Consider the following 26,059-nt stretch of genomic DNA (forward strand, 5'->3'; position numbering starts at 1 on the left):
CTACTGAATATTAAACATATTGCTTCAGACATATGTACATTAGCTTACGATATTGGCTTGAACGTTCTGCGGCCTCCCTAGAAGTGATTGCAGCTCTGAGCCGGTGCGATGACTTTTTGTTTTAGTTTTTGTTGAGGTTGACACGTCTTTGGATTTTGGGCTGTGCCGTGGTTTCTTCATATTTATTAAATTGTTAAATTGTTCATGTTAGTTAGTTTAATTAAAGCAGCACTATGGGTCTGTTGCGCGCGATACGTGTCAGGATCATGAGTTTCATGGTTTTCTTTCTGATTATTATCCTACTACCCGGTTTGCCTCCTCGTTCCACCTTCCCATTTAAGGAATTTATGTAAGTTCAACTCAGTTTCTAATACATATCTTCTATTTGGATACAAAAGCTTGTCTCCGAATAAAGGTAATGGTCCTATCTCAGTGCTATTTCTATTGTAAATGCAAACGACAATTTGGCAACGCATAAATATTAGGCTATTATCATAAATTGTATACATATGCATACATGTATTAAACTAAACTATTCCCACCCCCTTAGTGTTAAACCGCCCAATGAGCTGAAAGGTGCCCTGGAACCCAACCAGCACCTGGAGGGTGCGGAGCGTTTGCTGGATGGGCGTGTCTATGGCCCTGAGTGCCTTATTGTACGAAACAATGAAATATATGCTGGAATTCATGGCGGTGAAGTCATTAAAATAACGTCTAACCATGTAACACATGTGACTAAATTCGGCCAGCCTTGTGGTAAGCCCGTTTAAAAATGCATATCATAGTGACTTGTTTTTACATGTTATCTATTTGCGATATCTATTTGCAGAAGAGATATTCGAAGAGTCACGGTGTGGTCGACCCCTTGGCCTGGCTTTCGATACGAAGGGCAATAATTTAATCGTTGCCGATGCCTATTACGGTTTGTGGATGGTAGATCTGACGACGCATAAAAAGACTTTGCTGGTTTCGGCAGCGCAGGAGCTTGCGGGCAAGGAAATTGCGCGTCCAGCTAAGATTTTCAATAGCGTTGCCGTTTCCAAGCAAGGCGAAATCTATTGGACTGACTCTTCCTCGGACTTCGACATTCAAAATTTGGTGTTCACATCGTTTACAAATCCATCGGGCCGGTGAGTTCATTTCTAATTTACGTTGAGCTCTTAAACCGGTTTTCTACTTCAGCTAACAAGCTTTCCTCTTGTTTACGCTTTGTCTATTACTGTGTTTACTAACGGGTTTCAATTTCTGCCTTTTCTTCACAGTCTCTTCAAATACAACCGTGCCGAGAATGTCAGCGAAGTGCTGTTGGACGAGCTGGCCTTTGCAAACGGACTTGCGCTCAGTCCCAATGAGGACTTCATTGTAGTGGCCGAAACGGGAGCTGCACGCCTTACCAAATATCATTTGAAGGGCCCCAATGCCGGCAAACATGAAGTTTTTGTTGATGGGTTGCCTGGTATTCCCGATAATCTAACACCCGACGACGATGGCATTTGGGTACCCCTCCCACTCACAGCCGATAGCGAGAATCCCAATGCATTCGCAATGTTCTCACGATTCCCCAGCATTCGTCTTTTCTTCGCTCGTATGCTCTCGCTCTTTGAGTTGCCCTTCCGCTACATTTCGGCCATATATCCAAACAAATTTACGCAGCCTATTGTGCACTTCATTGGACATGGAGAGAGTATCATGCTATTGGCGCCCAAACGCGCCACGGTGTTGCGAGTGGACTGGAATGGTAAAATTGTTGGCTCTCTGCATGGCTTCGATCGCTCTGTTGGTGGAATTTCGCATGTGTTGGAGTTCCAAGATCATTTGTACCTGGGCTCGCCCTTCAATCGTTATTTGGGACGCGTCAAGTCTCCCAAAGCGGCCAAGCCACCAACCGTAAAGGTCCGAAATGTGCGTGTTGAGGGCGCTGGACTGGAACCGGCTGTTAAAGCCCCACCGCCAGCCGCAACCGCTACCAAGCCGACGGCAGCACCTACAACAACTACTGCAAGACCTACAACAACAACCACCACTACAACGACACCTAAACCGACAACAACAACTACCCCAAGACCAACAGCTGCTCCAACCGCTGCTCGAACTGCTGATCCAACAACAACCACACCCCCCACTGCAAGGCCGACCGTTCAACCTACGCCTAAAGCAACTGCAGTTCCAGCCACACCTAAAGCAACGGCAGTACCGCCACCGCCTCAAGCAACGGCTGCACCACCCACGCCAAAGCCAGCAGCAGCAACACCCCCCAAGCCTGCGGCAACAGCCCCACCTCGAACGGTGCCCCAAAATCCGGCACCAATTAAGGAGAATATTCCCGGTGACACCCAACCGCCCAAGACTGAGAAGCTGAAGGTCATCAGCCAAAAGGGCGAGCATCTTGAGCTCTAAAATAGAGGTGTGCAGAGCTGTGAAGCTTAACCAGCGTTAGGTTTAACACGGCATTCCTGTCATTTCAATACATTCCTTGCATTTGCATTTGTCGAGCACATTTGGCAGCTTTTTATATGACATTGTAATTCATATAATTCAGTTTTGTCCATAATTTTGATTGTAACGATACATTCCTTTTCCCTCGAAAATTTTCGTTAAGCTTAAAGTTTCCGCACATTCCACATAGTGTACTAAAAAAAAAATAACCAATCGTTTAGAACAATGCGCAAATTGTTAAGCAAACGAAAGAAAAGCAAAAAAAAAGGAGCTAACACATCGAAACATTTCATTTAGTACTGAACCATTGAATGTTGCTCGTTTCGTTTCATTAAAAGCGTATAAGATTAATTTTTGTAAAAATAATAACGTAACTTTTATGAAGAACGCTTGTTTATGACTAAACTGCATATCAATGCAAGAATGACTTAGAGATTACACATTAGGTTAAACTTATATAAAGGGAGTGAGTGAGTGAGTGACTTTGAGTCACAGTGGATGGATTTAACACTTGGGCCGGCTTGGTGGTTCCTTGAAGTCCGTCCAGTTCCATTCTGTGTAGTGCACACAGCGTCCCAGCTCCTCGCTATATAACTGCGATTGTGGACAGCGCTGGAGACGCGCCCGCGTGCCCTGCTTGTCGCATACCCAATAGGCCGTCGGATCCCAGAAATTGCGGAACATTCGATTCACTTCCTCCAGACCTTGGCAGCCTGGCTCGCCATTGTGGTCGTGGTATTTCGATTTTTGTACTGACATCTGTGTACTAGCCATTGTGTGTGTGTGTGTGTGCGGGAGTAACTGTAAAAAGAAAAGGCGGAAATGATGAACTACTGTTCGAGCATATTTAGACTAGCGAAGGCCCTGGCACAGTTTATAGATGTCGGAAAATATTTGAGCTAATTAGACACATTTCTTTTTGACTTACCTTAAATTTGTGATTTTTATAGATCAGCACGTCGCGAAATATCTTTATATTATAAGTCGCTTTGTCGGACTCTATATATTTTATTTTGCAATGAAATTTTTGCTTCTGCTGCCGTTTGTTGCCTCTTTCACAATTATTTCGTTTCTGATTTGTCATACCGAATCATTTCGCGTTTAAATACTTTTTGACGAGCACCGCCAACAACAACAAAAAAAAAAATGCGCGCACACACACACAAGCGTAAGATTAGCGCCGACGACGACGACAACAACAAACATTGCTTGCTGATTTCTATTAGTAATGTCTGGCTAAAGCGAATTTTTATCTGAAATTGTTTAATGTTCGGCCCGCCGCTGCCTTGATCTTGTATATAGCCAGCCGTTGGACGCCCGCTGCTCACGTGTAAGGCCCGTGTTCGGGGAATACGCTTATACACGCTAATAAGCGGAACGAAGTGGCGGGGAAAAGGCGCCTGGCAACAGAAGCAAATGCAAAAACGACTAACAGTTGGTTGTTGGATCAGTCAACAAACAGCAGCTCCAAGTCTGGTCTGGCTTCAGACACACGCGTGCACAGACACACACATACATATACATACATATATACATACATCTGCGCCTCTAACGTCATGCCCACATCATCATCGAGAACATCGCATATTATCAGCAACATGCGGTTCTAGCAACCGCGAGTACTGTCTGAGCCAGAGATGTTGGTGAGACGTAAACAATTCCATTCTGATCGCAGATCACGTCACAAGCAAGTGCGAGCCGGCGAGCCCCCGATTTTTTGTTATGGTGTGTGCTTTTTATACCCTGTACCCAAAGGGTACAAGGGTATATTAGTTTTGTGCGAGTGCACATGGAACACACAGAAGGAGGCTTGGTAGACCCCACAAAGTATATATATTCTTGATCAGCATGACAAGCCGAGTCGATATAGCCATGTCCGTCTGTCCGTCTGTCCGTCTGTCCGTCTGTCTGTCTGTCTGTCTGTCTGTATGAACGCAAGGATCTCCGAAAGTATAAGAGCTAGAATAACCAAACTTGGTATACAGATTCTCCTGAGACCGAGAAAGGACGAGTTTGTTCATTTTTTCTGATCCACCCCCCCACTCCCCCCCTATTAACGATTTTCTATAACTCCCGTAATTCTTGGAATTTTGAACTAAAATTTGGTAGACACATCCAGTTAGTAATTGTATATCCGTATACCAAGTTTCATTATGATAGAATGATCGGAAAGAAAGTTATAGCCATATAACCAGGCCCAATGCACACATACATACATATGTACAAGTACACAAACACGCATAAGGCACGATTCTGATGTAAATGTAAATGTATCTATGCATGCATGGAATATTTAGTTAATTAATTAAATTAATTTAGTTAATTAATTAAATTATTTTAGTTAATTAATTAATTAAATTAATTAAATTAATTAATTTAATTAAATTAATTAATTAATTTAATTAAATTAATTTAATTACTTTTTTGTGGGGTGGTACAGGGTATTTAAGAGTTGAGCCTGCTCGACTTTAGCATTCCTTTCTTGTTATTGTTACTTTGGTCGCAAAAATTTTCCCCTCTGAGAAGTTCCGCCGGCTTATCAGTTGACACTCGAAGCTAATGAAGTGGAAGGCGTACATTATTCTGGCCGGCGATTTTTAGCTCACGTGATCAGCAAATGGCACAGCAGTGTTCGCCGTCTATGGGGCCTATCTATTGGGCCCAGTCTGACGGCTTATTAGGAGAAACTGTAAGTCTGTCAGTTGTGTATGTGTGCGAATAATTAGAAACCCGTGCCATAGCACACGCAAGTAACACGTGTCGTTTACGCAAGATACTTACAAGTACATATGTACATATGTACATACATACATACATATGTCTTGTGTATATATAGCTGATCACCTTTGCCTTCTTGTGGGGCCACTGTGGGGCAGACTAACATTTGTCTGGCAGCGATTAAACAATAATATTTGAATATTTTGTAGCCAAATATAATTAAAACTAATTAGATGTCGGTAAATAATTTTTTATAGCCCATTTATATTGCTTTCCCTGTCAAATGACTTACAACATATGCACATATTATAACCCTTTACTTCAGTGCATTTTTAAGAAAAACCACGTGCTTGTCTATCCGACTGTTTGTTTCAATTTTTAATTGTGACATTATCTGTCTGTCTACTTATTAATTGGTTCTATACCCTTCACCGTAACGTATAGGGGTGTTGGTTTCTATACCCTGTACCCAAAGGGTACAAGGGTATATTAGTTTTGTGCGAGTGTACATGTAACACACAGAAGGAGGCGTGGTAGACCCCACAAAGTATATATATTCTTGATCAGCATGACGAGACGAGTCGATCTAGCCCTGTCTGTCCGTCTGTCCGTCCGTATGAACACCTGGATCTCAGAGACTATAAGAGATAGAGACACCAAATTTTGCACAAAGATGCCTTATGTGTGTATTCTATACGAGTTTGTTATATTTTTTTGATTTTCCCCCCCACTTCCCCCCTATGGGGGTTTTCCCGATTTTCCATTCGTATAATCGCCTATATCTCGGAGACTATAATACTTAGGAACACCAAATTTTAGTCCCAGATGCCTTATGTGAATACGCAGAAAATGTATATTTTGGAATTTCCCTCCCTCCCCCCTCTCGATCAATTTTTTTTTTTCTCCTACTTTTTATAGCCTGTACCCAAAGGGTGAAAGGCTATACTAGTTTTGTGCGCATGTATGTAACACACAGAAGGAGGCGTGGCAGACCCCACAAAGTATATATATTCTTGATCAGGATGAGAAGACGAGTCGATATAGCCATGTCCGTCTGTCCGTCTGACCGTCTGTCCGTCTGTCTGTATGAGCGCAAGGATCTCAGTAAGTACAAGAGCTAGGATAACCAAAATTGGTATCAAGGTTCCTATAAGCCCTAGGCAGAACGAGTTTGTTTATTTTTTCTGATACACCCCCCACTCCCCCGCAATTCGTATTTTTTCTTATAACTTCCGTAATTCTAGGAATTTTAAAATCAATTTTGGTAGGTACATCCAGTTAGTACTAATGTGTCCGTGTGCCAAATTTCATCATGATAGGTCAATTCTGAAGAAAGTTATATCCATAAGTAAAATCGCTGCTCATGCGCTGCCTGCAGCTCTGTCGGCAGCGCTGCTCGCAGCTGTTGTTGTTGTTGCTACTTTGGTTCCACTTTGTGCTGCATACATACACGCATATAAACACGCATAGGTACGTGATGTAAATGTATGCTGTTTAAACTGAACATAAACATGTATTCTAATTTAATTTAATTAATTATTTTAATTTATTAATTCATTCATTTTTTTAAATTTTTTAATTTTTTTTTTTTATTTTTCTTTTTTGTGGAGAGTACAGGCTATTTTACTGTCGGGCTTGCTCGACTGTAGCGTTCTATCTTGTTTAGTTTCTATAATTATTCTAAACATATGTACAGAGTATTTCAAAGTCGGGACACCCGACTTTAGCTTTTTTACTTGTTAATTGTGACATTATCTGTCTGTCTACTTATTAATTGGTTTTATACCCTTCACCGTAACGTGTAGGGGTGTTGGTTTTTGTAATTAACTTTGTTTTATTTTATTTTATTTTTATACCCTGTACCCGTAGGGTAAAAAGGGTATATTAGGTTTGTGCAAAGTATGTAACATACAGAAGGAAGCATCTCCAACCCCATAAAGTATATATATTCTTGATCAGCATGACGAGAGAAATCGATCTAGACATGTCCGTCCGTCCGTCTGTCCGTCTGTCCGTCCGTCTGGATGAACGCAAGGATCTCAGAAACTATAAAAGCTGGAATAACCAAAGTTGGCATCCAGATTCTCCTAGGTCCGAGTAAGGACGAGTTTATTTTATTTTTTTTAATTTTCCCCCCCTTCCCCCGCTACAGAATTTCGTCAATAGCGTCCACATTTCAAATGCTACCTAAACCAAACTTTGCACACATAATATATATATAATTGTCTACTGTTGTTCAAAATTCAAAATTTATTCAATTCGGTCAATTCTAAATAAAGTTATTAGCAAAACAAATTTTCGCCAGTACAACCCCACCAAACTGCAGCAACAAGATCGCTCTTCTTCTTCCTCTTTTTGCTGCTGCTATGGGCGCATATAACTCAGTGACGCAAGTTTACATGGGTACAGGGTATTACACTGTCGGGCTTGCTCGACTGTAGCGTTCTCTCTTGTTTTATTTTATTTTATTTAAATCAATAAGTGGATCTGTCGATTTATTCAATAACAATATATAAGTATTAACATTTTATATATATATTAAGATTTAAAATTACAAATTCAAATATGATTAATATAACATAGTCTCAACTTAAAAGATAAGAAAGCCTACGAAAAAGCTGTACAATAACGTCTATAAATGCCCCCGACACGTTGGGGGAATTTTATTTGCCAGTTGGCCAGCTATGCCCCGATTCACAGCCATATGTGGTCAGAGACATTATAGACCTGATGTAGTATGTAGAAGATGAAAATTAATTCTACGTAGGAGCTAATTAGAAAAAGTAAGGAGTAGAAGGAGACAGAGGTAAAGAGGGAGAGAAAGGAAGATAAAGAGAAAGGGAAGAGACAAACAGGGAAAGAGAAAGATGGAACAAGAAAGACAAAGGGAGAAAGAGGGAAATCTCCAACCCGGTGGGGGAAAGTTTAAAGCCAGTCCGGCCAGCTATGCCCCGACTCACAGCAGTATGTGGTCAGAGATTTCCACGGAGATAACTATAAAGAAGAAGCTTGTTACAAACATAAACAACAATTATAGATTGAGTGTTATAGGAACACAAGCACGACGAGAGCATTCCAAAAAACGCTAGAGCTGTCGCTTTATAATGAATGAGTACAGATACACTATGACATATGTATAATGAATGAGTACAGACACACTATGATATATAGAACTACATATGTATATGCATAGTTCGCGAATCATGCCAAAAGTAGAATAATTATTTATTTGTAAGGCACAACGAGGGGAATAAATGACCATCTGGTTGTACCCTACTCTCAACACTAAGAGCCATCGCACTGAAACGTTGTCCCGAGGCTAATTTCTGAAATACATTGATAATATCTCGAAATAGTCCATTGTTATCACGGCCATATCACTTGTCATAAAAACGATGTGAAAGACATTTCGTGTACAAATAAGATAGTAATAAAATTATAGAGTCTAACATGTATTTCATAGTTCCGCACTCTCATAATTACTTAACATGTTTTCGAATTATTTCAATAGAACCGATTTAGTCGAAATACGCTCGGAACTGATAGCAAATTTATTTTTGTTAGGAAACCTACAAACGTGCTGACTCATTATGATTCCGGTATAGAAAGTCTTATCGTTTGTGTTCGTTGCCCGTCTATGATTAATTTGTATTGAGAAATTGCTCTGTGTTCCCCATATCCAGTACGTCAAAATATCGTTAAGTTTGTACCGTGAGTCACAGTTCAAGTAAAAGCACTATGAATATACATTTATTTCTCAATAATTTGAGCACAAAGTTGTGCTTTTTATTGGCTGCTAGTCCTAAACGTAACCGATACACAATGGAAGCAGCCAAACACAATGCGAGGTGCAGGTGCAGGTGCAAGCTTCTAAGGTTTGGGCGGCCATTTTCTTTTATTTATGGCTGCAACAAGAGTGCAACGCCACCCAGAATCCAACGGGCTGGGCGTTCGCGCGTTTTTAGATTGAAAGTCCACACATAGGTGTTGCCACGCGACCTGAGGGTGAACATATATTGAAAAGTCAAAGTGAGAACATATATGAGTATAGGAATATTCCTTTCTATGTACCTGGTCTTGTAAAGTGGACACTCATAGCTGCGTTGTGATTCTTGTTTCTCCTGAACAATCGACTTAATGTAAACTACTGGCATGGCACAAAGCAACTCCTTGGGTCGTAGGGCCACAATGGAATTAAGCTGGGTATCCCAGCTGGCGCCATCCAAGTACAGTTCATGGACAAAGGCGCCTTCGATTGGTGGCAAGCTTTTAATAATTGAAAATAATTGAAAAAGTTCAATGTGTGTAAGTGAGGTTAGAAATAGGGTCCCTTAAACCAGGGAACATAATTAAAGAAGAGGAAGAGAAATAAGAGCAAATCTTACGTCACATCGTCCTTCTCTTTTTTGGTCACATCGCAGTTAAGACACATGCGGTCCAACGGCAGATCATGCTTTCTTGCACTCTCCTGCATAATGGCGGTGAGAAAACTTTGGGGATTGAAGAGTCCTCCTAGCCAAATGGCGCAGGGCAGCTTGAAATCATTTAGCCAGCCCGCCAGCTCCTTAATGCGATGAAGCAAGTCTGCAAACCAACCCTGAAGTCCCAACATACTGGGATAAGCCAACATAGCCCACGCAGCCGGCACATGATCATAGAAAATTGCATGATCAAGGCGCTCCATTTCCTGTGTAATGGTAAGTTCGCCTCTCAAGCCGAGCATCAGTTCGCGTAGGGAGCGCTTAATCTCGCGAATGAGTGCATTCATGCGCTCGCACTCCTGGAGCGCTACGACAACGAATGGCGTTTTTCTTTCTACACGATTAAGGAGAGCCTGAAGATTGAACTCGTCTTGTAGCTTGTCCAGAAAATCGTCGATCATTATCTTGACCAGTTCTTCGCGTGGAGCACCACAGTGGGTACTCAGTTCAGACTCGCGAGGTTGCAGTTCGAAAATAGTTCGCAGCAATTGCTCTGAAGCAGTGGTCAGAAACCCGATCTCAGCATTCGGATGCAGTCCATACAGCATAGGAGATTCATCGGGCAGCATTTCGTTAATGTAGCTGTGATAGCCCTCAAAGTCTAAGTTAGGTGGTGCAGGAAAACCCGGACAAAGCTCGAAGTCCCCATCAATGAGATCCTGTTGCAAAAGTTCCTCTAGATAGGTCTGGCAAAGTCGCCGATCCCAGTCGTCCGTAATATGACCCCCATACATGATCTCGCCAAAGAGATAACGCAGGTCTTCCCACGGTATGCGATTGCTGCCCTCTAGATAATTATGCAGCACATTGGCCGAGATACTGAGATCACCAATGTTGAAAGGATAAACCTTGTTCCAACCCTGCGGCTCGAACTTCCGGCGTTCCCCGGCAACAGCATGGAAATAACAGAGCGCAAACAGTATAGACTTGAACTCAGCTTCCTGGGTGCACGTTTCAAGTATGTCTTGCGAGAAGTTGTCCCAGGCCTTGTGTAAGTTAGCTGCCATGCCAGCCGGTGGTTCGTTTACCACCTTAAGTGAGGACTCAAGAATGCCTTGAGGTATGATATGGTATTGGGGATCAGGTGCCGGTTCGGCGCTGATGAAAAGCCGAAAGTTAGAGTTGCCTTGTGACTCAGCTTCGAGCACAATGCGCTCGATGAGTTTGTCGAGTGTGGGCAGCCAATTGACGACCAAATGAATGTTTTGAAGTACGACCCACTGTTGGCCCGATAGCAGTGCCTGCTGTATGGCTTGTTCTGCCAGCACCTCCTGACCTTGTCCCAACGAGATATTGATAAGTGTGCCGGCCTCCGTATGGTAACCCTGCTGCTGTCCAAAGCGCTCCACATCGCGTATGGGATCCACACCCGGTGAGAGGATAAAAAAGGCGGGCGTGGCTGCATTTAGTTCCTTAAAAATGGCTACAAAAGGAAATGTTTGCACCTCCGCATAGGCGCGTCCCATGGTCTGCTCGACAAACTGGCGCATTGCGTAGCTGAGGCGATCCGGTCGGAGTGCACGCACAATGCACAATTTCTGGAGAGGTGTGCGATGCTTCCATTCGCCTGGAAACTGTTCCCGCTCTGGGGCATCACTGGCCATAAATTTCCGCCATCGTTTTGTATAGTTCTCCATATCCTTGTCCAGACCATAGAAATGCTCGATCAACGTCAGAGATTTGATGCCACCCCATGCACTGCGATCTACAAAATCTAGTGGTGACAGAGTATTGGGATCATGTGGATAGCGCAGCAGAAAGTCTGTTTCGTCCTTGGCCACCTGCTCGGCGGCAATCAAAATGCGCAACGTCATGTGTGACGTGAAGGTAAGCTTATCAGCCTCAAAGAGGCCGCGCAAGGTGTAACGATAAGTTTGCAGCGTTATGGACTCGACTAAATGCAGGACTCGCTTCTCATAGTTTTTTGAATCCGGTGCCAACGAAATGGCCTGGCGGAAAACGTGCATAAACGATTTGAGCGAAAATTTGTAGATAGGATTAATTCGATTAAGATCTGTGAGTACAAAATATAAAATAGCTGCGCGCTTCGCAGCCGCTCTATAAATATTCCGTGTATCGTCGATTTGTAGCGTCGTGACACGAGCCTCACGCACCTTGGCTTCTATCTCATCCACCGTGCGTTTCGTGTTTTCTAAATTCAAGACCAATGCGTGATCGTCCAGCACGTTTTCACCGGCCGATGCCAGACGGGCCAACAGCTCGTCCTCAAGAGCTTTTAGCTCGATCTTGAACTTATTCTGCTGCACTGTGACGTCCGTTTTCATTTTCTCCAAATCCGGTCGCTCAATCTTAACCACTTCGGCCAGTAACTGCTCCTCCAACCCATCTGGCGTTACCGTAAAATTGATAAGTGTCGTTTGCGCTTGCATTTCCGGCTTGTAGTGCGGATTGGCCAGCTTGGTGTGTAAAATGAGCCGGAAGTTAGGATTGAACTCAATTTCCTTGTCGCCAATACGCAGGTAACGTCCCTTTTTGATGAGTGCACGGCTCAGCAGCGGCTCCAGTACTGTGTCCATAGTCTCCTCAATTTGTTCAATGAGCACCGTGCTGCCCTGTGAGATACATTTCTCTAGTGCCTCCAGCAGGCCACGCTGTGACAGTCTGACTACGACCAGAGCGTCGCCAAAACGATTCTTTATCCACTTGATGCCTTGACTGCAAGAAAAAGTGAAAGCAATTATTAATTATTATTACAAGTAGTACCTGGTTATTTGGCTGATCTCATATTTTAGGAAATGCCTGATAAAGCTCTGATTTGAAACACAACTTATTGTGAGAAAGTTGGGACAAACTAGCTGGGCTGTGAGACGGGGCATAGCTATAGCCGAAAGGCAAATAATATTCCCCCACCGCGGCGGAGGCGTTTATTAGATATTATTGTACTTAGGCTTTCCTAGCTTATAATTCTTTTTCTATGTTTGTTGACATAAATTTAAATAAATAAATAAAATTTAATTAAATATCTGGATCCAAAATAAAATATAGAATATAATTTAATTAAAACTAATGTGCTTTGGACAAAATAGGCATTTATGTAAAAACTCGTGAGCATCTAAATGAAAAGCCTCGTGCTCAGTTTAAACAGCCTTCACTCCTAAAAATATAAGGAAGGTCAACAAAATAAAAATATTATTCGAAAATGAATTTACTTGACGGCTTACAGTTGTGGGTCAATCATTAGGGGCCAGCGCGTCGAGTGCTCCAGTATAGTGGCATTCTCTGTGGACATGCGGTCCATCGGCAAGCCCTCATTATTCCAAGTGGCTATTTTTGCATCGTCCGAGAATAGCGCCAACGTGTCCACGCCTTCCGTGTGCGGTATGAGTGGCTATGGGTGGCCGATATATGTAGAGCAGAATTTTAGTTAAAGCCTTGATCCTGGGGCCAGTGGCACTTACATCGATTTTGCGAAAGTTCGGCAGCCACATCTTATGTTGCAGCTCCTCACGATATCGGCGCGTAAAGCAACCCACGTACGACAGGAATGAGGAAATTAAGAGTATATCGCCAGGCAGAGTGCCAATCTTTGCCTGCAAGCTTTAGACAAAAGAGAACACGCGAAAACTGAACGTCAGTGGTTGGTGAAAGGCTGGGCAGGGGGGTGGGTGTGTTGCCTGCAGGACCAAATCGTATAAATTACAAGTGAGGGAAGCCAAAGGTTGTAGGACCTATGGCCGTTGTCTGCAGCCTCAGATGGTGCTCGACGAGTAGCTGCTGCATTTAAATAACGGGAAATTGAAAAAATAATGATGTCGGCGATGATGTTGTTGCCATTGCTGATGACGATGCGGCATCTCCAGCATCAGCAGCATCCGAAGGCTTGACAGCAAGAACAGCAGCAACAACAACAACAACAGCTTGTGTTTTTGAGCTCTTCATCGCACAGAAACAGCCACTTGTATAGATTATTAGAAACTGCTGCATGCCAACTATTATTGAAATATTTGAGCTTATAATAAGCACCGACAGTGACTTCGCTGGAAAGGAGGTGAAGGAGCAGTGGCAGCTGCTGCTCCAGCTTTGGATAAGTGCATTGGCAGGATGTCTGCTTTTGGCACGGACTTGATAAGGGGAACCATGTTAAATTGCCAAGCTGGAAACGCGTATTACAACCAATTACAAGACCAATTAACTTATTTTATTCTCGCACAGAGTGCATTGCGTTTGCTCTAATATTTGTGCGGGACAGGAAAGGAACCGTCAAAGAACCAATATTATACTTGTACTTGTATGTAAATATATCAGTATGATACGACGAATCAATCCATCTGCTTGCAAATCAATTGATTAGTCTTATCGTACTGATGCATTTCAACTTATTCCACCAGCAAGCAGATAATTTATCAAAATGGGCCACAATTCATATATTATATCTATCTATTATATATATATCAACCGAAGTGTAGATATTTTATAAAATATACGTATTATAAAATATCTTAAAGACGCCATGAGAGGATCAGGTTTTTAAGAATGTTTCTTTGTGGCGTGAAATAATATTTTTTCTGATCAGTACAGATGTGTCGATATTGCTAACGAAGGGTGTTCCATTTCAAATATATTCATCGTTTAAAATTCTTTTCTTTTTCCTTTTTTTTAGGTTTAAAATATAAACAATGAATATGTTCTAGTTAATTGTTTCGTTCGAAAATATTTTGTTAAATTTTTTAATTATATTTTCTTAAGTTTTATTTGCTTTATTTCACTTGAAGTCTATAGATAATATTATTAAGTTTTAATTAAGTTTTTGTTAAAATATGTTGAACGGTTCAGTTGTTATACTATGGAACGTAGTGTAATTATTTGGCGCACCTTATGAGGTGTACATAGTCTGTGACGCTTCTTCATGGGTGTAACAAACTTACACACCAAAAACAATTATCAGTATATTCTGCATAAGAAAGGGGCAGAGAAGTCAACTCACGAAAAAATCTCAAAACTGAAAGAGCAACGAACTTGTCCATCCGTCGACACTTTGCCAATTATTTTGCATGTTGAATTTTTCATATATATAGTAGCTTACGCTTAAATGTCGCATGATTTATGCCAGAACATTTATATGAATTTCTATATTTCTATATTCAAACAAATGTTTGTAGGAGCTGAGCACCTGTGCTTAATTGAATAAGCCAAGCTCAACACCAGCCACAACCAGAACAAAACAACAACAACAACACAAGCAACAAATACCAAAATCACCAAAATTGCAGCAGCATGATATAAAAGCCGCAATTGTGCCTCAATGTGGGTTCCTGCACGTGCTTATGTGTGTGTGTGTGTGTGTGACACGTGTTATTAAATGTGTAATAATTGTTTTTGAAGAAATATGCTGTTAAATGTGGGAAAATACCTGTCAAGTGGCATAAGAGCATTCTCTCGAGCAATACGGACACATTTTTCAAAACAGCAGCTTCACTGCAACTACATATTGAAACAACAACAGCTCGCACACACTAACCCACACCCACACACACAACCAACAACCCCACCCACGCACAAGACTTGCGCAAAATATACAAATATTGCATAGACATGAGTGCGTAAATGTTGGCATATAATGCCATGGCCAAATATAAATTTATATGCAAGTCATATCACACACATAGCCATATACATGCGAGTACACACACACATACACACATATATGTCTACCACAATCATACACTTCTGTGTACGCTGCTGTTGTTGTGCGCAAATTATATTTTCATAAATATCTGAAAAGAGTTTCGATGCTGCATTTGTTGCTCCTCCCTAACGTCCTGCTTGGCTGTTGCTCCTTTGGCAGCACATTGTAGGAATCACACACACACACACACACACACCCAACCAGCAACAACAGATATAGTTGCGTCTGCCAGTTGGCACATACAGTCCGACATTTTTCATTTTTCATAATTCAATACGTTTTTCATATTCATTTATGTTCATGCGTTCCCTTTCGCTTTAGCTGCTGACGTTGGCCCCCAAAGTGCCTCAGTGGCTGAATGCCTGACTAGTTGGTCGGATGTTGGTCTGGTTGGCTTGGCTGTGTGTGGATTTTTCAGTTATTTAGGTGCGAAAAATTTACCATGCTGTGGATTTTTCAGCTTGGCACGTGCATTCAATTGAATTGAAATGCACAGGTGTTTTTGAATATCGCAAGAAATACTCGTTTGATGAACATACATAAGTCAAAAGTGTCTAGGGGCAACTCATTCAATGAAATGCCATTGACAGTTATATTAATTCAATTCGTTTGTATTTTTACGAATACTTGCTTTGCAACTATCCTGCACTGATTACATTAAACGTGGCATTGAACAAATTTACAAATACCCCAATTGAACACAGAATATAATCGTAATAAAAACTATTAAGGACAAAAGAAACGATTTTGCAAAGTTTGAATGCGAAATTTAAATAATAGCAATTAGACACAGAGCGAACATACAATGACAAGTTTCTTGGCGCTAGTAGCTTGATTCCAGATTCCAAGCAATATAATTGACTTGCGACGCAGATAAAATAATGGTGCTTAATGCAACATAACGTTCTGATGCGGGTGAAGTGCTTATCATAAACTCCTACTGAAAACGTTCTTTTTTTTATCGAAAAAAAAAAATTTCTTAGCGTTAGCTGCTGGTCACTTGATATCAGACATTGCCCTCACATTTTGGATAGCGACAAAGCTCAAGTAACTAAATGAAATATTATTGAAATATTTTTCTCCTTTCCAACTTCGTTAGAAATTGTCACACATCGATGGCAGAATATTAGCTCAGCTGTGTAAATGTTTGAATAAGATACTTATTACACAAAGGGAATTTTTTTAGATAACAAAATGTCTGACACTATCCGGGGAAAGCCAGCAGTAACTAACCAAAAATAAAATATTAAGTTTCCGGATATTTTGTTTAAACTTATTAGCACTGGCTTTGGCAGAAAAATTTTAAATTCTGACAAGAACTGTAATCTACGTAACTAAATCTACAACTTTGCGTTCAAGGATTTTCAAAATATGTACACATCTATGTATGTATGTATGTTCATTCGTCTTGCACTGACAGAGCAGGAAATGTTAATTAATTAAAAATTCTTTAACATTTTTAAAAGTAATTTTTTCTTTGTTTAGTACATTTGGCATGTATGTATGTATGTATGTATGTATGCATGCATGTATGTATGTATGTATGTATGTATGTATACATTGGACAGTCGAGCACTGTTGTTTGATTGTAATAAATAATGTTCTATGGTTTTAAATCAAATTTTTAAAACGAAAAACAACAACAACTGCAAGTCATTGGCTCGCGCTTCTTCTTTCGTTTTGATCATTTACGCCTGTTAATTTAAAAGGCAAAATGCCAAAAGTATGTATGTTGTATGTATGTTTGTATATGATTTGTTGTAATTGATCTCAATAAATTATAAGATGTTATTATTTAAATTTTCTGTTAATTGCATTCAAACTTCAATGGAATTATTGATTGTATCGACGGATTCAACGATGCTCTAGTACATAGAGCATCCGACACATTCCCATCTCTAGCATCTCAGCTGATCGCATTGTTAGCTAACAACGCTACAAATGTATTCTGAACAAATCTAAGAGCCATTTAGCCTGTTAAGCCTATTTTGTGAGTGTATTCATGCGATTTACGAAAGCAGAAACACGCCTTTTACAATAATATTTGGAATTGAAGACACAAATTAATGTTGAATTAAAAAATTTAATACATACTTATATATGTATGTATATAGGCGGAAAAAGCCTGCATGAAAAAATTATGTATGAATGTATGTACATATCAGCGTTGCCGAACGCTCAATTTTGGCGGGACGTCCTGATAATTAAAAATTTAATGTCCCGCGTTGGACTTTTCGGGGATAACTCGATCGTGCGTACAACGTGCTGAGGAAGTACACAGTTAAGTCAGGACTGGCATTCCGCCCGGTGCGTAACGAAGATATGTATGTACATATGTATAACCATATATAGTACTTATTGTACTATATTTGCTATTTCGAATATAAACTCTTTAAAAAACTTTAGAGAACGTCGAAAGAAGAATAGCATATAGTAAATAAACTTATAATTATAAGCACATTTTACTTAGCCCAGCAAAGACGGGCAAGACCTGCTAGTAATTCATAATAAGAGAAGAAATTAATTGGCATATCTGAATCACAGGAGGCATATCATATCAAGTCACTTAAATAACAACTAAAGGTAAAATTTTAAGTGAAATGAAATGTTTTATCAAAAAGTTATTGTTATTTATAACAACAGCCTAAAAGTATGCAGCGGAATTTTTTCACAATTACTTTTCCCTACTTGGAAGTAGACGAAAAAGCGCTTAAGCTTTTTTGTTATCATCAGAATCGCTGTTTGTTATTTTTATACCCTGTACCCAAAGGGTAAAAGGGTATATTAGTTTTGTGCGAGTGTACATGTAACACACAGAAGGAGGCGTGGCAGACCCCACAAAGTATATATATTCTTGATCAGCATGACTAGCCGAGTCGATATAGCCATGTCCGCCTGTCTGTCAGTTCGAACGCAAGGATATCAGAAAGTACAAGAGCTGGAATAACCAAACTTAAAAACTATAACTCCCGTTATTCTTGGAATTTCCAACTAAAATGTGGTAGTAACATCCAGTTAATTATATATCCGTGTCCCAAGTTTTATTAAGATAGATTGATTAGAAAGAAAGTTATAGTATATAACCAAGACCAAGCTCGGTCCGCAGTTGTATTTGTTGCTGCTTTCACATAATTATGTAATGCACACATACATACATATGTACAAGTACACAAATACGCATAGACACGATTCTGATGTAAATTTAAATGTACAAGTATGTATGCATGTATGGAATATTTTATATTTAATTTAATTAATTAATTAAATTAAATACATTTTTTTTGTGGTGTGGTACAGGGTATTTAAGAGTTGAGCCTGCTCGACTTTAGCATTTCTTCCTTTTTTTGTTTGTTTCTGTGGTTGCTGTTATCTGCTATTCTGTTTCAAAGTGTTTTGGCAACTTTCGCACTTGTCAACTGCAATTTTTGGCTTGTTAGGCGACACTTGCACGCTAACAGCGCCGGCGCCACACAATGTTGCAATTTTCATGCTTCATGCTTCGACCCACAGCTCACACCTTACACTTCACAACTCGTCGAACACACGGACGATGGCAAGTTTTTGTGGCTGCAGCTTGCTGCTGTTGCCTGCCCGAGTCGGGCCAAGTTAGCTGTATCAACACGTCGCAGTTGATGTCGCACTTGATGAGCTTAGTCGGCACTTGGGGACGAGTCTTCTTCAGAGCCTGTTTGGCATATTTTGTCTGTGTGCTGCACTTTAAAGCGGAACAGCATCGGTTTTTTTATTCTCTGTCTGTACCGTGTGTGCCGCTGGTGAAAGTTCAAAGTGCACAGCTCGCGCACTAGGGAGCGTTGCTTAATTATTTGCTGTCGCAATAAATAGCTGGTAGTTCATTGGCTGCGACATTGCGCCATTTATACAATTCGCACACTGAGAAAATTTACTACAATGGGACTTGAATAAAATAAGTTTAATGTGTTTAAAACGTTGTCTACAAACTGTTCATGTACTATATAGAGAGCCAATTAGCTTTTGCATGCTTCTATAGAATACATTTGGGAAAAATTATTTCAAAAGTGATGAGAATCCGAAAATGCAACAAGTTGTATTGATAAGTTTATAGAAATGATTTGCCGTTTACTATAAATATCATTTTTGTCTAATTCAATGTTTCAACCCAGAGAAAAAAACACTAGCATTTCGTGTACATTTTGCAATTTTTTTGCCTTAATGCCCATTTTTTTGAGTGCAATTGGAAAATGGAAGGTGGCAGCTTTGTAGAGTTGTTTGTGTAAGGCTCGCACTGCGCCAAATGAGCGCAAGTAAATAAAATTTACGGCCTTTTGTTGTGTGGTCGCCCACAAGTGTGCGAAATTCTGGCTTAGTTCGTTCAACTGCGAGCACAGAACTGTGTAAAAAAGAGGCTGGGCAATTAAAGCGATTTCGCGCTTACAGAAAATGTAAATTAAATTTAATAATTGATGGAATATAAATGTTGTAGACTTGCCTCTGCACCGACTCCCTCCAACGGACATTCTCGTTGGCCAGCCCGTTGACCAGACGATGGGCTAAATCGATGGTAAAGGCAGTTTTGTCTGCTTCGCGTTGGCATTTTTGCTTCTCAGCAACGGCTTCCTCAAATTCAGCTTGAATGTCGGCCAGCTTAGCCTCCAGATTATTGATTTTTGATTTAAGATACTGTAAACGCTCACGCGCTTCGAGCAGCTCTTGCTGAGAGTCCTGTAGAGCCTGCTGCTTGGGCCCTACAATAAGAAATACCTGATGATACCGATACAAATTGATAACCCAGGCACAAAGACCGGCAGCTGCCACAGATTTTTGCACCACCTTGTCCGGATTGAATTCGGGATCCTGAAAACGGTAGTGATATATTTTTTATATACTAAAAAGTTAATTGCTTACTTTTAAGTACTCCTGCAGCGTTTCAATTATGTTCGGATGAATGTTGTCCTTGCCGTAGTTGGTCAAATCGTTCAGAAACTGATCGACGCGCACCATCATCAATTTGGCCGCTTTCCAGCTGCGATCGCGTGGAATTTTTCCATTGGTGGCGAGCAGAACCATAACGGCGGCACACACATTAATCACGGCCTTGGGTGGCGAACCGAAGGATTTCAGCTCCGTCAAATTATTTTTATTTAGCGTATTGAGTGCTGCCTGTGCGGCTACTAGCGCCGGCTCAGCCTGTCGTAGGTCCTCTTCGCACATTTTGGTTTTGATGGACACATCCTCCTCAATGATGCGCACACGTGACTCTTCATCCGAGGCTATGGAACGCTCACGCTTGACCTTTTCACTCTCGGCACCCACAATGACGATAAGTTTGTCAGCAGCTTCATTTTTCGCTGCCAGTTGCACTTCTTGTATGGCCAATTGATGCTGAAGTTGAAGCAAAGGTTAAGACCGTAATTAAAAATTTGAAATAATGGCTACAAAAAGGATAAAAGCAACTGAAAGAGTTTGTTTGAAAATTAATTAAATTAAAATTAATTAAATTAATTAATTAATTGTAGTTTCACTTAATTTTACTTTCGCTGCTTAATGAACATTTTGCTGAGCGCATAAAAGTATGCAATGCTTCTGTACCACAAGTGTGAGCGACACCGGAAACCGGAAGCGGCGCTCTGAAAAAGCAAAGAATGGTGTTACCTATTCGCCTACACCATGTTGGGAAATGTGCAGCAGATTTGCTGCAACAACAGTTCAATTAAGCTCACTAATTGAATGCCGGCCATGTCGTTCGCAAGAAAAAAAAGGCGCACTCAAAGTCAACACGTTGTGTGCTTCGTACTACATATTTATGTAGTAGTGTCTGTATGTCATGAACTGGCCGCCGCCACATGCATTTCATTTGCTTTTGGACACTCGCTGGTATTTGTATTTGGACAGGCAGAACAAGCTGGTTCTTAAAAGTTAAATTACAAGTTCAGTCCGAAAGTTTATTAATAGTTTTTTAATCGAATTTATTCCGTATTTTAAGAAATTTCTGAAGAGCATTGCAAAATCATTGAAAATAGGGCAAGAAACAAGCTCCCTTTTTTCATATTTAGGATTTAGTTCATTGATATTACCGACAATTGTTCCTGTTGATGTATAATCCCTCGTATTTCTAAAATATGCGGCGCAATATTCCGGCGAATCGGAAACCAATCGAGTATAAATTGTTTGTTGTTTATAGGCCATAAGGAAATATATCGTTTTCCTTAGTAAGATCGTATAATATTATTATATCTGCAGCATTTACTGTACAGAGCTAATGCGATTTATGTTTGGGCTCCAACTCACCTTCAGCATATCAACCTGACGAGCACACTCCGCCAACTTTGCCATTCCGCTCTGGAGGCGTGAAATGCGTTGGGAAAACTCACCGGTTTTGTCCACCAACAGTTTGCGGTAGAGAAAAATATATTCGAGAAATGTTTTGGGGGTCGTGTAGTTGTAGCGTTTTTCATTTTGAAGATAAATTTTCGATATCTGATTCACAGTGCCGTGTACAAAGGCCATAAAGCAGCCAATGGGAGGTATCAGTGTGAGCTAAGCGTTGATAAAGGGTGCCAGATACAGAGTTGTAGTTGTTGTTATTATTATTTAAATCGTGAAATGTTGTACATACTAACCGGAAAAATGTCGCTGATTTCAGTAAGAAACTTTTGCGAGACCGATTCTAGTGCACTTTTCGGCCACTCATGGAACCAATCGATGGCCGTCCGACTGATGATTGCTGGGAATTTACGAGCTCGTACGCGTAGCGTTTGGCCAACGGGCGAAAAGCAGAGCACAACTTTTAAAAGGCGTCGCACCTTCTCTACAAAGAAACGCCAGCAATTTTCCTTAGTGTCCAATGTGCCGCTTTGCTTGACCTCATTGCGTATGCCATTGACAATGCTGTCTAGCTGATCGTCATTAAAGAGCTCGGGTATTTCACCAGAAGCCAATAAATCATTGATGAGCATTAGTATAGACTCATCGGGTATTTGCGCATCCGATATGAGGAAAACTGAGGCGACATTTTTCAGGCCCACCTTCATAAACAGGCCAGCTATTTCTTCCTTCATGTCTAGCAGCCCAAATCCGCGTTTAATTTGGATTTGTGAAACACTCAGCGAAGAAATGAAAGCGGCAAGGCGTGCCAGTGTTTGTTTTCCCGAGCCCCCGACGCCAATGAGCAGGGCATTCCCCCGTGGATTTTCCAGAATGCGATTAATACTGTGGAGAAAAAATGTAAAGATTTATCAAATTGTAGAGTTATTAGGTGGAGATGTCCTACCGACACACATGTATCATGGCATCTTCGAAGAGCACAAGATTCATATAACCCACAACCTCATTGTAACTGGCCTGGGCCTCCAGAAGCAGTTGATAGAGTGTTTCCCAGTTCTTAAGCGGCATATATTTTTGATCAACCAGCGACTGAGCAAAGTGGCTGTAGATCAGTGGCTCGGCAAACACAAAGTCTTCATCAAAGTCTTCAAAGTCTTTCTTAAATATATCGCGTATGGACGACTTAAACGACTTGATGTCATACTGATCCATCAAACGATCGTGGTAAACACGAAAAGCCTCATGGACATATAGACGCATCAGTTCGGCGGGCTTGCTGCAAACGGTCCCGCTATAGTTGCTGGCAGCAGCGCCTGCCGAGACCGGAGCACCCGCACTATTCATCAGACCCTGATAAATGTTGGTAAGGTCACGCAAGTTGAAAACGTAGTGGAATTTCAAAGCTGTGGGTAGGAATGCATATTCTACCCGTCGATGTAGAGCAATGCCCACGCGTACCAACAGACTGCCCATAGAACGTATTTCTTTGCTAAATCCCTGAGCCGGATGCTCAAGATGACTACTTAATATGCTGCTATAGATAAAGTGTAGGGTATCTTCGGCTGGCGGGGCCACGGAGAACACGCAAAAGTGTCGCTGTAGACGGGGGTCTATGGTGAAGGAGCCAGCGGTTGGATTCATGCACGCCGCAAACTGACAGTGGTGTATGTCCTTTAGCTGCAGGCGCTGGCGATCGTACCTATGAACAAGTAATTAACATTTCATCCTCACTGACTTCCTCGCAACCCAGTCCCTTCCTCTCCGCAACTCACCACTGCCTGTAGTCCATGAACTGTCGCATAATAGTGTGTGGTTGCACGGTGCCATAGGCATCAACCTCTGGCATGTTCAGGTCGTTGACAAAGTAGATGAGTCGTCGCTTTGGGCCGCTAGGCGCATAGCAACGCCCCGACTTCTTCTCCAGTGGACGGTCGAGCATTTTCTGGAATATCTCCGATGTAGTATAGTAGTTAAAGTGTGTCGTCTGCACAGTTGTCAGAAGCGGCGTAGGCGAGGACGATTTGCGTAGCACAGCAGCGGGGGATGGCGACTGGTTGCCAACTGAGTTCGGTGCTTCGGCATTGTTGCTGACAGGTGTCACAGCGATTTCGAGCAGCTCCTGTGCCCTGGCATATGTGCTGAATAGCTCACGAAAGATGGCACCTTTGCCACAGCCAGAAGTGCCGACCAGCATGCAGGCCAGATTTCGGTCAATGAGCAGCTTGAGAAAATAGACAAGGCGTGTGGTTTCTGCAGTTGAAATTAGAACATTCTGAGGAGAAGAAGAATGCTTTAGTTCCCAAATGCGCTTTAACAGTAACTATTGGGCAGGCGCACCTGAAGTGGCAGTTCCGGATCAATGTTGTCTACTTGTTCGAGCGCGGCTAACTCAGACCAGCGCTGAAACTTCAGTGTCTGCACATTAAGCTGATAGTCAAAGACGGTGCCCTGAGCAGGCAACTTAATGTCCTTGAATTCGCCCACCCACCATTTATGGAACTCGCGGTGCCAATCAATAATCTGGTCCTGATGCAGTGCTGAGCCGAAGCTCCACATAGTGACGTACACAAATATAGTCTCAAGTGCTAGCTCAGCGGATTCATGAGAACGTTCTCCATGATGAAGAGTGTGCGGATTGGAAGCTCCAGGTCCGCCACGAGCATCGGTGGCACAGCCAGTATCTAGAAGACACTCGAGCAGATGACAAGTCATCTGTATCATGGCCATGTCGCTAATGGGAGTAATGCGGCGAAACTCCCGATGACGCACTATGATGGTTGGAAAGTACTTTTCAAATAATGTGGTCAAAATACCGCGCTCGATAATATCGACGCGTGTTTCCAGCCACGAAGATACGTAGCTGAGAGTAATAGGAATAAACAAATATTTATTAGAAAATGGAAAGGTGAGATCAGAAGTTATGTTATGATTATGTGTTATTCACAACGAAGCTATACACCTTTTATTCTGCCATTATCATGTACTCTACAGTGTCTCTACTATCTAGTTCATCATGCATTATATGGCACCCTTAAAATATATTCTTTTCAATTTTAACATTTTTTATTCAAAAGCCTGTGAGCCACATATGGATGAACGGACAGACAGACACGCCGACAATCATGGTGATTATACCATACAATGTGCTCTTCCCTTTTTCCTTATGGCTGTTTTAAACATAAGCATTTAATAGTTTGAAATTGTGGAAAAGAATTGAAGAAATATAATAGTTTGTGCGAAGCGAGCTGAATAGGATTGCCTTAAGTAACACGGATTTATTATAAAAACAGATACAAATGAAAGAATAGCCAACAAATTAATAATTTTTACTTACGGGGACCAACCAAGATCAAGTGGATTGATATATAAAATACCCGCCCGTGAGACCGTAGCAGGCGTGGCCGCCTTCAGATGCCCCACCTCGAATAGTAATCGCATTTCACGCTTCAGCGAGATCCGTTCGTTGCTCGCCAGAGTCAGTATCTTATTGTCGTCCATTAGTGTGTTCAAGCTCTCTATCCACATGGGATCGATGTCACCATCTAAAACTATCCACTTTGGATTGCCCGGTGGCATATTAGCCTGCTCTCGCATTATGGATGAGAAGAGCCCATCTTTCCATTCACGTGTTGTCGGATTAACAATGCCGAAAAGATCATCACTGGTCAGAGCCTTTGGATTGAGCACATGACAGACTGGGTTCAGCTTTTGTATGCGATAAGTTTCGCGCAGTGTTTGCCAAATTTTCGTCTTGCCCGTTCCGGCATTGCCCACAATGAACACGGAATGACGCACATCCAGCAGCTCCTGCAGTTGCACCACCTTCATGAGGAAGCTTTCCTCCGGCTGCAACTTAATCTCATTTACCGCTCGCCGGATTGTCTTCTCGAACTCGAAGACACGCTTACGTGGCACATCCAGTGCGGGAAACAGGTCCCCAATAAGTCCCATAAATATGGGCACATCCTCAGTGACTATCTTGGGTATGTTAAAGTCACGCAAGGCACGCATTAGCACCTGATCCTCTGGCCGGCTGTGGTCATCCCGTTTCAGCGTACCCGCGACCACAAGCACAGACTTAATCGCTCTCAGGCCCCAGTCGTAGTGATCCTGTTTGGAGAGCAGCTCCTTGCACAGAGTGTACAGTGTGATAAATTTGCGTGCCAGCAGACGTGCCTCCTGGAAGCCCTCGGCCATTAACATAATCTCACAAATCAAAGCAAAGTCCGGTACAATCATGGCGCATGGACGAAACAATGTTTTCAAGTTCTCCGGCAGCTCCGTTCGGCCGGCATAGCCCGGATTCATGGTGATAAAAATGCCAACCGACGGCTCCAACGAAATGCGCTCGCCCATAAAGATAAATTGGGTTTTATGCATCTGTAAACAGTAGCCCCCCAATGCCAGCGACCACAACACGGACATCGCGGGCGACAAGGACGAAGAAGCCAGAGGTACAACAGCAAACACGGCA

The 26,059-nt window shown here is 41.7% G+C and overlaps 3 protein-coding genes across 3 annotated transcripts in view; 1 reads left to right on the top strand and 2 right to left on the bottom strand.

Annotated features, from left to right (window-relative positions):
* The first annotated feature begins 144 nt into the window (after window positions 1-144).
* Window positions 145-2,820, top strand: LOC115621118 (adipocyte plasma membrane-associated protein). Its single transcript, XM_030514662.1, has 4 exons — window positions 145-349; window positions 551-756; window positions 830-1,130; window positions 1,263-2,820. Exons 1-4 carry the CDS (start codon window positions 234-236, stop codon window positions 2,395-2,397), a joined length of 1,758 nt encoding a protein of 585 aa, XP_030370522.1. The 5' UTR covers window positions 145-233; the 3' UTR covers window positions 2,398-2,820.
* On the bottom strand, window positions 2,784-3,501 carry LOC115621119. Its single transcript, XM_030514663.1, has 2 exons — window positions 3,365-3,501; window positions 2,784-3,237 (listed from the first exon to the last, which is right to left on the bottom strand). Exon 2 carries the CDS (start codon window positions 3,208-3,210, stop codon window positions 2,941-2,943), a length of 270 nt encoding a protein of 89 aa, XP_030370523.1. The 5' UTR covers window positions 3,211-3,237; window positions 3,365-3,501; the 3' UTR covers window positions 2,784-2,940.
* Window positions 3,502-9,014: 5,513 nt separating this feature from the next.
* The window catches only part of LOC115620323 (dynein beta chain, ciliary), a 35,069-nt gene continuing 18,024 nt past the window's right edge, over window positions 9,015-26,059 (bottom strand). The window contains exons 19-31 of the mRNA XM_030513516.1: window positions 24,920-25,965; window positions 23,923-24,445; window positions 23,358-23,857; window positions 22,532-23,284; window positions 21,882-22,470; window positions 21,550-21,798; window positions 20,167-20,643; window positions 19,751-20,115; window positions 13,055-13,193; window positions 12,818-12,984; window positions 9,540-12,311; window positions 9,226-9,420; window positions 9,015-9,153 (exon numbers count right to left, since the gene is read on the bottom strand). Of these exons, the coding sequence (XP_030369376.1) occupies window positions 9,054-9,153; window positions 9,226-9,420; window positions 9,540-12,311; window positions 12,818-12,984; window positions 13,055-13,193; window positions 19,751-20,115; window positions 20,167-20,643; window positions 21,550-21,798; window positions 21,882-22,470; window positions 22,532-23,284; window positions 23,358-23,857; window positions 23,923-24,445; window positions 24,920-25,965 (7,875 nt within the window). The 3' untranslated portion in view covers window positions 9,015-9,053. The remainder of the gene's footprint in view (window positions 9,154-9,225; window positions 9,421-9,539; window positions 12,312-12,817; window positions 12,985-13,054; window positions 13,194-19,750; window positions 20,116-20,166; window positions 20,644-21,549; window positions 21,799-21,881; window positions 22,471-22,531; window positions 23,285-23,357; window positions 23,858-23,922; window positions 24,446-24,919; window positions 25,966-26,059) is intronic.

This window comes from Scaptodrosophila lebanonensis, unplaced genomic scaffold (assembly GCF_003285725.1).
Source record: "Scaptodrosophila lebanonensis strain 11010-0011.00,11010-0021.00 unplaced genomic scaffold, SlebRS2 tig00000024-arrow-pilon, whole genome shotgun sequence".
NCBI classification, from domain to species: Eukaryota; Metazoa; Arthropoda; class Insecta; order Diptera; family Drosophilidae; genus Scaptodrosophila; species Scaptodrosophila lebanonensis.